We start from the raw sequence: 13,589 nt of genomic DNA, 5'->3' as shown, positions 1-13,589 counted from the left end.
CTCCTGGGGTCCTTTTCACAAGCCTCTCCTGCTAATCCCCAGCAGTCACTGTCTTGAATTGGAGCTTAATCATTCCACCTGTCTGTACCTCATGATTACATAAGAATCAAGAAACAAAGCAATGTTTTGCATGCTTTCTAATCATGTAAAGGTCAGAATGAGTTTAATCTTCTGTAAGCTGTTTTTAATAATAAAAGCTACTTTCAAGATTTACCAGTTTGTTTCAGTTTGTTTTAAAACTTCATGTAATATTCGACTGTATTAATACATCACATTCCTTTATTCCAGTCTCTATTGATGAGCAAGCTGTCTCCTACTTTTCACAGTGTAAACAATCCTGTCTGTGGTACTCGGTGTATCTCTTTTTGTGTGCTTATTAACTACAAGAGGAAGGTGCCGAAGTGGTTTTATTAATATACTAACCAGCAGTGAATTTTTCTTTCTTTTTTTTTTTTTAAGATTTATTATTATTATTGGAAAGCCGGATATACACAGAGGAGGAGAGACAGAGAGGAAGATCTTCCATCCGATGTTTCACTCCCCAAGTGAGCCGCAAAGGGCCAGTGCGCGCCGATCCGATGCCGGGAACCTGGAACCTCTTCCGGGTCTCCCACGCGGGTGCAGGGTCCCAATGCTTTCCCAGGCCACAAGCAGGGAGCTGGATGGGAAGTGGAGCTACCGGGATTAGAACCAGTGCCCATATGGTATCCCGGGGCTTTCAAGGCGAGGACTTTAGCCGCTAGGCCATGCCGCCGGGCCCTACAGTGAATTTTTCTAAGTGGTCTCTTCATTGCCCACAGTTTTAGAAAAATTAGGCTTCATAAATTTATGAGATTATTTTTATTAATGCTATTTTTATTTGCATCTTCCTAATTATTGTAAGATTGAGTCTGCTCATTTGGGGCCCGGCGCGGTAGCCTCGTGACTAAAGTCCTCGCCTTGACCGCGCAGGGATCCCTTACGGGTGCTGGTTTGTGTCCTGGCTGCTCCACTTTCCATCCAGCTCCCTCCCTCCCCTCCTGTGGCCTGGAGAAGCAGTAGAACATAGTCCAAAGCCTTGGGATCCTGCACTAGTATGGGAGACCCAGAAGAAAAAAGAAAATCTGCTGATTGTTGGTCATCTGTACCTATCATCTGAGAATTAGACATTATTAGTCTTTTTTTTTTAAAGATTTATTTTATTTTTATTACAAAGTCAGATATATACTGAGAGGAGGAGAGACAGAGAGGAAGTGGAGCTGCCGGGATTAGAACCAGCAGCCACATGGGATCAAGGCGAGGACCTTAGCCACTAGGCCACTCTGCTGAGCCCTACATTATTAGTCTTTGAGAGTCTCTGTTAGCTTTCCTTTATTCTCTATTTTTATTCACTTGTGAGAAAGAGATCTGCTATCTCCTACACCTCATTACTCCAATTCTGGGCCACAGCCAAGAGCCAGGAACTCAGGGTTTCCCTGAAAGGTGTGGCAGGGTGTAAGCATGGAAGAATCACCACTGCCTCCAGGGTACACATTAGCAGAAATCGGAACAGGAAGTAGAGAAGGGACTTGAGCCCACACATTTCACAATAGGCTAGTGGCATCCTAAACAGTTATTAACTGCTGTGCCAAACATAAGAATTACTTAAAAAAAAAAAGGTTATGCATTTATTTTTATCTGAATGGCAAAGAGAGAGACAAACAGATGCACAAAGATCTGCCACCAGCTGGTTCATTCCCCAACTGTCTGCAATGCCTGGGGATGGGCCAGGAGCTAGGACCACGCGCGGCAGGGACACACAACCTGGTTGGGTCAGCACATGCTGCCCTTAAATGCACATTAATAGTAAGCTGAAATCAGAATCTGAGAAGGGACATGAACTCAAGCACTTTGACACGGGCTGCAGGTGTCAGAGCTGCTGCTCCAAACACTGACAGCAGCGCTTCTCTGCAGAGGCAGCAGCAGCAGCTTTGGAGGCAGGCGTCTGGCTCAGCCTCTAGGACGTCATTTTGGTGCCCCATATTAAAATTCTTGGGTTTAGTGTCAGCTCAGCTTCATATTCCAGCTTCCTGCTAATATAATTCTGGGAGTCAGGAGATGATGCCTCAAGTACATAGGTCCCTGCCACCAATGTAGGAGATCTGGCTGCAGTTCCTGGCTGCTGGCTTCAACTTCGTCCAGCCAGCCCTGGCTGTTGTGGGTATTTGCAGAATGAATCAGCAAGTGGAAAACTTCTATTTCTTTTTTGTCTATCTCTCTGCCTTTAACTTAAAAAAAAAAAAAAAAGCAGCAGCAATGAAAGTTTTTAAAAATAAATTCCTTTTTCTTAAAAAAATTGTTTGATATATAATAACTCACATCATACTTTTCACCCATTTAAAGAGAGATTTGCAACTACCTTCACAATCAGTTTTAGAACATTTTCACCGGGACAGGCTACAGGGGACACCCACATCCCAGACAGGAGTGCCTGGTTCAAGACTCAGCTCTTCTGTGTCTGATCTAGCTCCCTGCTAAAGTACCCAGGGGCTCAAGTACTGGGGTCTCTGCTACTCACAGAAGAGACCTAGATGAAGCGACAACACTTCCATCAGCAACAAAGGAGGGTTCCAAATTCCGCACATCCTCATCACACTACAGCCACCTTAGGAGGCAGGACGTGATAGCTCACACCGGTTTTGATTTTATTTCCCTAATGGGTAAAGATACTGAGCATCTTGTGGTATGCACTTCGGCCATTCTGTGTCTCTTCTGTGGAGACATGTTTATTCAGATCTCTTGCCTATGTGTTAACTGTATTGTTTAACTTTTTATAAGAGTTTTTTTTTTTAATTAGGGACAGATCGGTGGCATAGTGCATAAAGCCACCACCTGAAGTGCTGGCATCCTATATGGACATCAGTTTAAGTTTCCACTGCTCCACTTTCAGTTCAGTTTCTTTCTAACATGCTTGGAAAAGCAACAGAAGAAGGCCTAAGTACTTGGGCTCCTGCACCTACATGGGAGACTCAGAAAAAGCTTTTGGCTCCCGGCTTCAGAATGGCTCAGCTCTAGCAATTGCAGCCAAATGAAGAACAAACCAGTGCATGAAGAGCTTGTTTTCTCTCAAATAAATTCTTATTTTAAAATAAAATTCTTAATATATGCTGAATCCTATACCCTTATCCGATATGATGTACAATTAGTTTTTTCTTTTTGTAGGCTATCTTCTCATTTCATTTCAAAGGTATCCTTTGAGGTACAGAACTTTTACTGCTAAAGAACAACTTTTTATTGTGTTATAGCTGAGAACTGACAAATCCAAGGCCATCAAGATTTGTTTTCTTCCAAAATTATAACTTTAATGTTTATAAGTTTTTGCTCCATTTTCAGCTAAATTTTGCACCTGACAGGAGTGAAGGGCCCAACTTCACTCTTGTACCTACCTTCCAGCTATATGGTGTCTGCTTTTGGACAGAACTTGTAAACCTTTGTGGTTTGCACTACGTGTTCTTTAAGAAACCTTTCTTGGGCCCAGTACGGTGGCCTAGCGGCTAACTTCTCGCCTTGCATGCACCAGGATCCCATACAGGTGCAGGTTCTAATCCCAGCAGCCCTGCTTCCCATCCAGCTCCCTGCCTGTGAATTGGGGGAGCAGTCAAGGATGGCCCAAAGCCTTGGGACCCTGCACCCGCATGGGAAACCCGGAAGTGGATCCTGGCTCCTGGCTTCAGAATGGCTCAGCTCCAGCCGTTGTGATCACTTGGGGAGTGAATCATTGGATGTAAGATCTTCCTCTCTGCGGCGTGGCCTAGCGGCTAAAGTCCTCGCCTTGAACGTGCTGGAATCCCATATGGGTGCCGGTTCTAATCCCGGCAGCTTCACTTCCCATCCAGCTCCCTGCTTGTGGCCTGGGAAAGCAGGCGAGGACGTCCCAACGCCTTGGGACTCTGCACTCACATGTGAGAACTGAAGAGGTTCCTGGATTCTGGATTCGGATAGACATAGCATGAGCTGTTGCACTCACAATCATCAGATGAAAGATCTTTCTGTCTCTCCTCCTCTCTGTATATCTGACTAAGCAAAAAAAATAAATAAGTCTTAAAAAAAAAACTCTTCCTACCTCTGTCATAAATATATTTTGAGTGTTTCTGGACTTCCTATAGAGAGATCATATAGTTTATACTTTGAGTCTTCTTACTTTGCTCAATACAATCCTGCTGTTATGAACAGTTTATTCTTTTTTAATTGCCACACAGTATTTCATTGCATGTCTATATCACAGACTATCCTTATGAGTAAACATGCTACATTCTTACCCATGCGTTTTGGTAAATACAGGTGCTTATCTTTGTCTGGTATATACCCAAGAGTTAAAATGTTGAATCATGGAGTACATGATACACTTAGGTTTAGTTAGCAGACATGTCAGTTTCCCAAAGTGGCTGTGCTAATTCACTCCTCAGTCCCACCTCTAGCAATGTAGGGTTCCAATTGCTCCATGAGTATAAATTGCATTTTCTTAAAATATAAAGTTGTTGGCACCTTTTCCTCTTTCCTGTCCTAGTCTATTGCTTAATTTTTTAAACATGGGCTTTTACTTGGTGAAGTGTAGCTTTTTGTGTGTTCTGGAGATGAGTTCTTCATTGGCTTGCCATTTTACTCTCGGTCTTTTGAGGAACAGATGTTCTTAAATTCATCGCCTTTTCTTTTGTACCTTCTTTAAGAAATCCTTACTCCACGATACAAGGATCTCTTTTGTTCTACAAACTTTATTGTTTTCAATAACTTAAATTACTCAAATATTATACTCTTGAAAATAATGTATATTTTAAAATATTTATTTAATATTTTAAAGATATTGTTCAAATGACTGCTAGCCTGTTCTGTTAAAAGAGTAGCTTACTGGAATTTGGAACACAGCTCCTTTGTAGGTAACTCTCTCTTCTCTCCTGGTCTTTAAGACTTTTTTTTACTCCATGGTATCCCGTAGATTTTGGATATGAGTTTCTTTTTACCTGGGATTTAGTCTTTTGATGTGGGAGCTGATGTCTTTATACCTGGGAAATTAAATATTGCTTCTCTGTTGCTCTCTTGGAAGCCTCTTGGTATAGTCTTTATTACTCTGAACAGATCTTTTGTATTTCTTGGTTTAGCTTTTATGTATCAAGTAAATTCCTTGATTTCATCTTCACACTTACTAATATTACCTTTAAACCAGATCCAGCAAATGATATAGTACATGGTGAGTTTTTATTTCAGTGTTTGTATATTTCACGTCCAACATGTTTTTTTTAATTCTAGCTCTTCTCACTCCTCCCCCTTACATTTTTTACAACGTATTCTTTATGAATGAATATTTCTTCAATGAGCTCTGTTGAGTACCCAAATTTCCTTTAAATTCTATGCCTGTTGTATGCATGTTCTAACTGCTGACTTGGTAAACAATACCTTAAATATTATCTGTCTTGTATTTTAGATTTGTAATACAAGCTTCTTAGTGGGAAGTTTTAATTTTTGGTTTCTCATCACTTTACAACAGAATCTGTTCTTAAAATAATCGAACTTTGTGCTCGTATTGGCTCATGGGAATCTGACAAACTACTGTCATGAGGTAGTGTTTTTGTCTCCCCACATCAAGTTCACAGTTTTCTGTAAGACCTTACTCTAGGCACAAGGCTGGCAGACTGTACCAGCATCCTACATTAAGTAAATCTTAGATTTGAAGTAAAAAACCTTATTCTGGCTTTCATGGAATACCAAATTATCTTTAAAAACTAAATACCCAGATTCCAGTACTCACTATCTGAAATGTCTACTTCATTTATGATCTTATTTCTGAGTCTAGTAATGTATATTTCACTTTGTTCTTCTTACATTTTTTATACAGAGAACAAGAGTAGACTGCCCGGGGAAGCCTGAACCTAACCCTTCTATTTTATGTGAAGGTCTTAATTTTTCAGTGTGTACGAGCTCCACAATGTGTTATTATAAAAGGTAGACTTGAAGGCAGAGTAAGAACCTGAGTGAGCCTCAGAATAACTCTTAATACCAGTGTATTATGATGAACTCACACATTTGAAATATCCAAGGTGCTTTTCTAACCCATGGTATCTGAACCATTTAAATCCTACACCAGGTTTTCCCCTTCACTTCAATCTTCCCATTCTAAATAATAATGCAGTTATCATAGATTGAGTAGTGAACTGAGTGACATAGTTAGCTAAATACTTCAAACAGGTAATTTAATTCTCCCCAAAATTCTGAGTCCTGTTATTATTCTCATTTTACAAATAAAGATACAGAGATACAAGAGAAGTGAAATAACTTGCTTATAAATGCACAGCTGGTACGTTGCAAAGCTGAGACTGCGACACGAACTGTCTGACCCGAGTTCTGCACCATCTTCAGGGACAGATCAGCTGCTAACTTTCCCTAAAGCTTTGCTACACCAGACTTGACAGTAAGCATAGCCGTAATGCCTTCCTTCTGTGGAATGTGCTTTCCTACAATTAGTGAACTGCTTTTTAATGTCTGATAACAGAAATGTTAAGACTGACCCTATGAGGAAGGGAAAATAACAGATATTCAACAGTTAATATTTATAACTTTAGCTGACAATGAAAGTGCAGTCTTAATTTTAATGCAGATGCATACTTTTTATGTGGATTTTACTGGTGTATAATTGAAGTACTTACCTCTGCTAAGTCTTCAAAGCAGCTTCCTACCAGTGGATGGGGACTGCCTTCATCAGTCATTTCTACAGTGTCTTCTATGTGGCCCAGTAACTTCACACTAAGTTCATGTATATCCACTATACGACTAAAGATATTTTCTACATCCTATTGGGGAGGGATGGGAAAATACATTAATTCAGTTAGGCTATAGAGTAACAATAATTTTGATTTCTTTTTTTTAATAATCACAAAATTCAACACAGCAGACAGGAATTTCAATGACTTATAAGACCCCTGAATCTTTTGCTTATAACCATTAATACTGTTATCTGTCAAATTAAAGTTAAAATCAAGATCGTTTAGAGGAATTTAATTCATTTAAAAATAAAACCTATTACATATTAGCATAAATGGCATTTTAATGCAAAGTAGTTATATTTTCCTAAAACAGCAGAAAAGAAAGATTTAGTAGAAGAAAGGCATTTATTTTTCTTTCTTTAAGTCTGCCAGGGCCATTGCTTTTACATTTCTGCAAATGTCTTTCATGTAATTTAATAAAAAATCGCAGGACTGGCATACTTATTTCTGGTTTCAGTCTGCTGTTATCAACTGTCTTGGCTGGATATATGAAGAAGATACAGCCTTCAGCAGATACGCAGACAGGTAAGGGGGAATACTTTAATAGACTATTCAAATACTTGCAGATATTCTTTTCTTTGTGTAATTCTTCTATTGCTATAATTCACACATCATAAAATCCACCCTTGTAAAATGTCTACTATTCAATTTTTTTCTTTAGAATACTTATAGTGTTATAGCATCACAATCAAATTCTAAAACACTTCATTACCCCAAAAGATACCCTGCATCTACTAGTGTCATTCCTCATTGTATCTCAGCCAAGTCCTATTCTAACTTCAACCTACATGAATTTGCCTATTCTGGATATATCATTCATATATATATATAGATAGACAGAGAGAGAGAGAAAGAGAGAGAGAGAGAGAGAGAGAATAATCCTTTATGAAACTACATCAAGAATTTCCACCATTAGATTCTTACAGGTGAATAGTAATATTGACTCTGAAAGCATACTGATTTCATATTGCTACATTAAAATCAACTGGTCACTAGTTGATGTGATTATTTTTATCAGTGACTATATTTTCTCTAACCAATTTTGAGACATAGTTCACATATAATTTTAAATGTAATTTTTGGAAAGCCTTTATGTCATTATTTACATCTGTGGTTTTCATCATAGTCAGAATACAGAATGTTTTTATCACCTTAAGAAGTTTCCTTCTGACCCTTTCCCTAGCTGTCCTCGAGACCCTTGCGCCAGGAACCCAGTGCTTTGCTTTCTCTCACTACAGAATGCTCAACAACAGGATCCCATCTGGTGCCTAGCTTCTTGGTTCATGTGTTTTAGGATGAACCCATGTTGTTGCATGTCTAGCTACTTCTCTCCTTTGTGCCGCTCAGCAGTACTCCATTGTGGGAGCAGATCACAATTTACACAGTTATTCCTCTTTGATGGATACCTGAAGGTTTGCAGCTGCTGGTGGTTACCAATAAAGCTGCTATCAACATGCAGGAACACGTTTTATACAGACACATTTTCATTTCTCCTGGGGAAAAAATCCTAAAATAGCTGCTGGGCAGTATGTTAGCTTATGCGTATTGCTACAAGAAATTTTCAGACTGTTTTGTAAAATGTTTATCCTAGATACATCTCACAAATGGGAATTATACGTTCTCACAAGCAGTTGTTTCTCATCCTTTTCAACACTGGACACTGTCAGTTTAAAAATTTTTAGCCTTCGAATGAGTGTACAATACTATCTCATTGTGGTTTTAATGTGCATGTCTGTGACGATTACTGATTTTGAGCCTCTTTTGATGTGGTTTGGCTACATTTCTTGATTTCTGTTAGCTAAGAAATTTTGCTTCTTCTTTACTCCTGCTTCTTAAATGACTTCATTGAAATATAATTTATATACCACACAATTCATTTAAGTGACTAAAATCATGATTTTTAGCAATTTAGATTTGTGCAGCCATCTTCATATCTACTCCTTATTTTATTCACACATCACCATAATCTGAGCCCTTCCAAGATTCTGGGGTGATTACTGTTTCTCCTTCAGCCACCTATCACCCTGTGGCTATTTTCAGAAATCATCAGTGCCTAGCCCTTTCAGACAACCTCACCTGCATTCAGGGAGCTTGGTTAGTTTGATTAATACTATAAGATGGGTAATTCCCCTGGATTTCAATATTACTGTCCATTTCTGTGCTTCCAATAATACTCCTCTCATACTTCTACTATGGTAATGATGCCATTGCATTACAATTTAATCTTAAGTTTACAACAGTCTTGGCTACACTTGGGGGAAATAACTTTTTCTTTCTCATCTTCAAATCCCAATTGCTATGTCTGGTACCCACGGACACAGAAGAAGTGTTGGCTGAATGACTTAAACCAGTCAAACTAAACAAAAATATCTTCTACCTAAGTATAAGTGCTTATTCTTCAGAGCACATGAAAGACTTTAAATTCATTTTCACTTACAAGTCTACTTTAGACTTTTTTCTTTTAACTTCCGATTAAATGTCTTCAAAGTTATAGCACTTCGTGATCCTGAGTTGTCTTACAAACTTGTAAAAGTGGCAAAATAATAAACTGCATAAATTTGAAATAGTTTCACTAGCATAACACATACATACACACACACACATATATATATATACACACACATGTGTTAGAGTGTGTATATATCTACAATACTTACATTTGCTGAAAACAACTTTGAATTGGAGACAAAGGGCTCTCTAAAAACTTTTATAATTAGATTCAGTTCCCTTATATATTGTCGAATTTCTGCCATAAATGCTTTTACCAAATCATAGTAAGTTTGTTCTCCTGAGGTGGAAGGCTCTTCATCAGTCAAAGATAGTATGTTTATATCTTCTACATCTTGATGAAACATATCCATCAATACCTATATAGTCAGATAAAAAAGCGTAACAAAATATAAATCCACAAATTTGAAATAAATTTCCTAAGAGTCTTTTTGAATGTGTGTGTATGTGTTTTAAGATTCATTTTGAAGCAGAGAGAGATGTCTCTCTGCTGTTTACTCCTCAGATGGCTGCAGTGGAAAGGTGTGGACTAAGGCAAGTAGGGAACTAGGAGCTTCACCTCGGTCTCCTACATGAACGGCAGGGCCAGACACTCGGCCTTCCTCTGCTCCTTTTCCAGGCCATTTGCAGGGAGCTAGACCAGAGGTGGCGCAGCCAGGACACAAACCTGTCCATATATGATGCGAGTATTCTCACAGGTGGCAGCTTTACCAAGAATACCACACCGTGGTCCCCTAATTTGTTTCCTAAATAATGAAAAGCAGAAATATAACTGTATCTTCTGGGATGTGCTCAGCCCCCACCCCAAGGCTTCTCCACTTCTGGTGGCACATGCTCCTCCTCCAAGTCCTGTGCTAACACTGCAACCTACCTGCCTAACCATCTGTCCCTCTCGCTACTTCATTATTTATGATTTGTTCCCAAATCTTACCCTGGATTTCTCTGATTTGGTTTGCTCAGCTCCACATGCTTACTAACATCATATTAACCCAGGGCCTCACTATGTCATGTCTGAATTGTCATGTCATTGCTGATTTCTATATCTGTTGAGAGCATATCAAAATAATCTATTTCCCCAAAGTATACTATTGCTACTATTCTCATCAAAACTCATCTTTTTCCTTCTTACAAATTTCTAGAGCATCAGCATTCCTGTAACAATAAAAAAATAATTTATCTTGTGTCACACTCTGCTTGTTTTACCAATGTAAATACTGCTTTATCAGCTCTGGAGTCTTGTTTTATAATTCTATCTTCGACCTGTGTGAACACATAGTAGGTATTCAAAAATATTTTATCCGACTCATTAAATGTATCAACTGTAGGGATGAGTATTTGGCACAGGGGTTAAGGCTTCACTTGGATTGTCCACATCCCACATTAAAGTGCTTTTCCAAATTCTGATTCTACTCCTCAATCCATCTTTCTGCTAATAAAAACCCTGGGTATCTTATATTCTTACTTCAGGAAATGATTTTCCATTTTTGGTATTTCTTCAATATATAAGCAAAGCTTTCTGCCTTAAGAATTTGGGTCCCTGCCATCTAAGTGAGAAACCCAGACTGACAGCCTTTTGGCTTAAGCCTGTCCCAACCCTGACTGTTACAAGCAATTCAAAAATGATCTAGTATCGATCTGTCAGCCTTTCAAACAAATAATGATTATATATATCTTCAGAATGGTCAAATATCTTGTTTACTTTTAAATAACAGTATAAAACAAACATTTACTCATTTAAAAAATCAAAATATTTGAAATTCTTCAAGTCAGGTGTTACATTTATTCTCTATTAATATATTCTGAAACAACACATAAACATTAAGTAGGTTCAGATATCAGAAAGACTATTTCAAGAAGTATAGTGAGAAAAATATAAGAAGTTTATCCCAAAATATCCTTTTTTTCTGCTGATTATCATAAATGAAATACTGAAGTAATAACTAAAAAAACTGGACTCAGATCTCTGGTTTTTAAGTTTAAGATTTGAAATTTCTCAGAAAATTCTACAAGTTCTTCCTGAACTTGCACATCTCTTTGGTAAAATGTAAGTAAGGCGAGCCTTAGAAAAGTCACAAGGCCCAAATGAAATAAGTCGTACACTTTCTACAGACTAAACTTTCAATAAATGTTCTTAATATTGTTTTAACTGTACAACTAACATCTAAAGCAAGCTAAGTATAAAAGTAAAACTTTTGTCTAATATTTTTTTCTTCTAAAGATGTATTTATTTGAAAGGCAAAGTTACAGAGAAAGGGGGAGACAGAGAACGAGGAGAGAGAAAGGAACAAGGAAAGAGAGATGGGGAGGGGGAGAGAGTTTTCCCATCTGTTGGTTCACTGCCCCAATGGGGACAACAGCCAGGGCTGAGCTAAGCCGAAGCCAGGAGCCAGGAGCCTCTTCCATGTCTCCCACATGGGAGGCAGCAGCCTAAACACTTGGGTTATCTTCAAGGAAAGGGGAGCAGCAGGGATACCAAACTGCATCCACACTGAACGCCTGTGTCGTAGGCGACAACTTTGCCTGTTACACCACAACACCACCTCCCTGTGTTTTCCTTCCTTCCTTCCTTCATTTTTCTTTTATTAAAAAATATTTTATTCATTTTTATGGGAAAGTCAGATTTACAGAGAGAAAGATCTTCCCTATGCTAGTTCAAGTGGCCACAATGGCTGGACCTAGGCTGATCTAAAGCCAGGGGCCAGGAGCAGGTGCAGGGTCCCAAGGCTTTAAGCTGTCCTCCATTGCTTTCCCAGGCCACAGGCAGGAAGCTGAAAGGGAAGTGGAGCAGCTGGGATTAGAACTGACACCCATATGGGATCCTGGCACATGCAAGGTGAGGACTATAGCAACTAGGCCCCCATGCCAGGCCCCCCTAATATTTTCACTTTCAAAAATTGTTTTTGGGCCTGGCATAATGACTCAGTTAATAATTTGCCACCTTGCAAGTGCTGGGATCCCTTATGGGTGCCGGTTCATGTCCCAGCTGCCCCACTTCCCATCAAGTTCCCTGCTTATGGCCTGGAATGGTACTGGAGTCTGGTACAACTGCTTCGGACCCTATACCCACTTGTGAGATCCAGAAGCAGCTCCTGGCTCCTGGCTTTGGATTGGCTCAGCTCTGGCTGTTGTAGTCACTTGGGGAGTGACCCAGCAGATAGAAGATCTTTCTCTCCTCTCAGAAACCTGCCTTTCCAATAAAAATAAACAATTTTTTTAGAGCTGTTTTCATGTAAATCTATAACCTTATAAATCTTTCAATTCAAATAAAATTTTAGTAGGCCCATTATTGAGATTACTGTTGAGTCCACAGTAGGTTAAGCTGCTGCCTACAATGACCTCATTCCACATGAACACCCAAAGTCCAAGCTGTTTCATTTTTTAAAAGATCTATTTTATTTCTTTGAAAGGCAGAATTAGCGAGAAAATGATGTCTTCCATCCACTGGTTTACTCTCCCCAAATGGCTGCAATGGCTAGAGCTGGGCCAGTCCAAAGCCAAAAGTGAAGAGCTTCTTCTGGGTCTCCCACGTGGGTGCAGGGATCCAAGTACTTGGGCAATCCTCTGCTGTCTCTCCCAAGCACATCAGCAGAAAGCTGGATTCAAAGTGGAGCAGCTGGGACTCAAACCATTGCTCAGATGGGATGCTGGTGCTGCAGACAGTGGTTTTACCTGCGCCCATCTCCTACCCTCCCCTTCTCTGCCTCTACTCCACTTCTGTGCATGCGCCTAGGAAAGCAGCAAAAAATAATGCAAGTATTTTGGCCCCTACTACCCTTATTGGAGACCAGGATGGAATTCCAAGTTCCTGGCCTGGCCCCACTGCCGCCATGAGTAACGAATAGCTCCACACTGGGGAATGAACTAGTGGATGACAGACCTCGCTGTTTCTTCTCCTCTCTCTCCCCCTTGCTGTAACTTGCCTTTTAAATAAATCTCTTAAAAAAGACATTGTTACTGGGCCTGCTGTGTGTCCTAGCGGCTAAAGTCCTCGCCTTGAACGTCCCAGGGATCCCATATGGGCGCCGGTTCTAATCCCAGCAGCCCCACTTCCCATCCAGCTTCCTGCTTGTGGCCTGGGAAAGCAGTCGAGGACGGCCCATAGGACCCTGCACCGCGTGGGAGACCAGGAGGAAGTTCCTGGCTCCTGGCTTCAGATCGGTGCAGCACCAGACGTTGTGGTCACTTGGGGAGTGAATCATCAGATGGAAGATCTTCCTCTCTGTCTCTCCTCCTCTCTGTATATCTGACTTTGCAATAAAAATTAAACAAATCTATTAAAAAGACACTGTTATTATAATTAATCCTAGT

At 39.8% G+C, this 13,589-nt stretch overlaps 1 protein-coding gene across 5 annotated transcripts in view; it reads right to left on the bottom strand.

Annotated features, from left to right (window-relative positions):
* Nucleotides 1–13,589, bottom strand: part of SOS1 (SOS Ras/Rac guanine nucleotide exchange factor 1) — a 118,667-nt gene that overhangs the window by 46,484 nt on the left and 58,594 nt on the right. For all 5 annotated transcript variants that reach the window (XR_009245988.1, XM_058668042.1, XM_004582753.2 and 2 more), the window contains 2 exons: nucleotides 9,431–9,640; nucleotides 6,657–6,800 (listed from right to left, as the gene is read on the bottom strand). Coding sequence is in view for 4 of the 5 variants with exons in the window: in XM_058668042.1 (XP_058524025.1) it covers nucleotides 6,657–6,800; nucleotides 9,431–9,640 (354 nt within the window). In the remaining variant the exon portion in view is untranslated. The remainder of the gene's footprint in view (nucleotides 1–6,656; nucleotides 6,801–9,430; nucleotides 9,641–13,589) is intronic.

This window comes from Ochotona princeps, chromosome 8 (assembly GCF_030435755.1).
Source record: "Ochotona princeps isolate mOchPri1 chromosome 8, mOchPri1.hap1, whole genome shotgun sequence".
Taxonomy (NCBI): domain Eukaryota; kingdom Metazoa; phylum Chordata; class Mammalia; order Lagomorpha; family Ochotonidae; genus Ochotona; species Ochotona princeps.
Note: the sequence above shows the minus strand (reverse complement) of the source record. Positions and strands in the feature narration are given on the sequence as shown.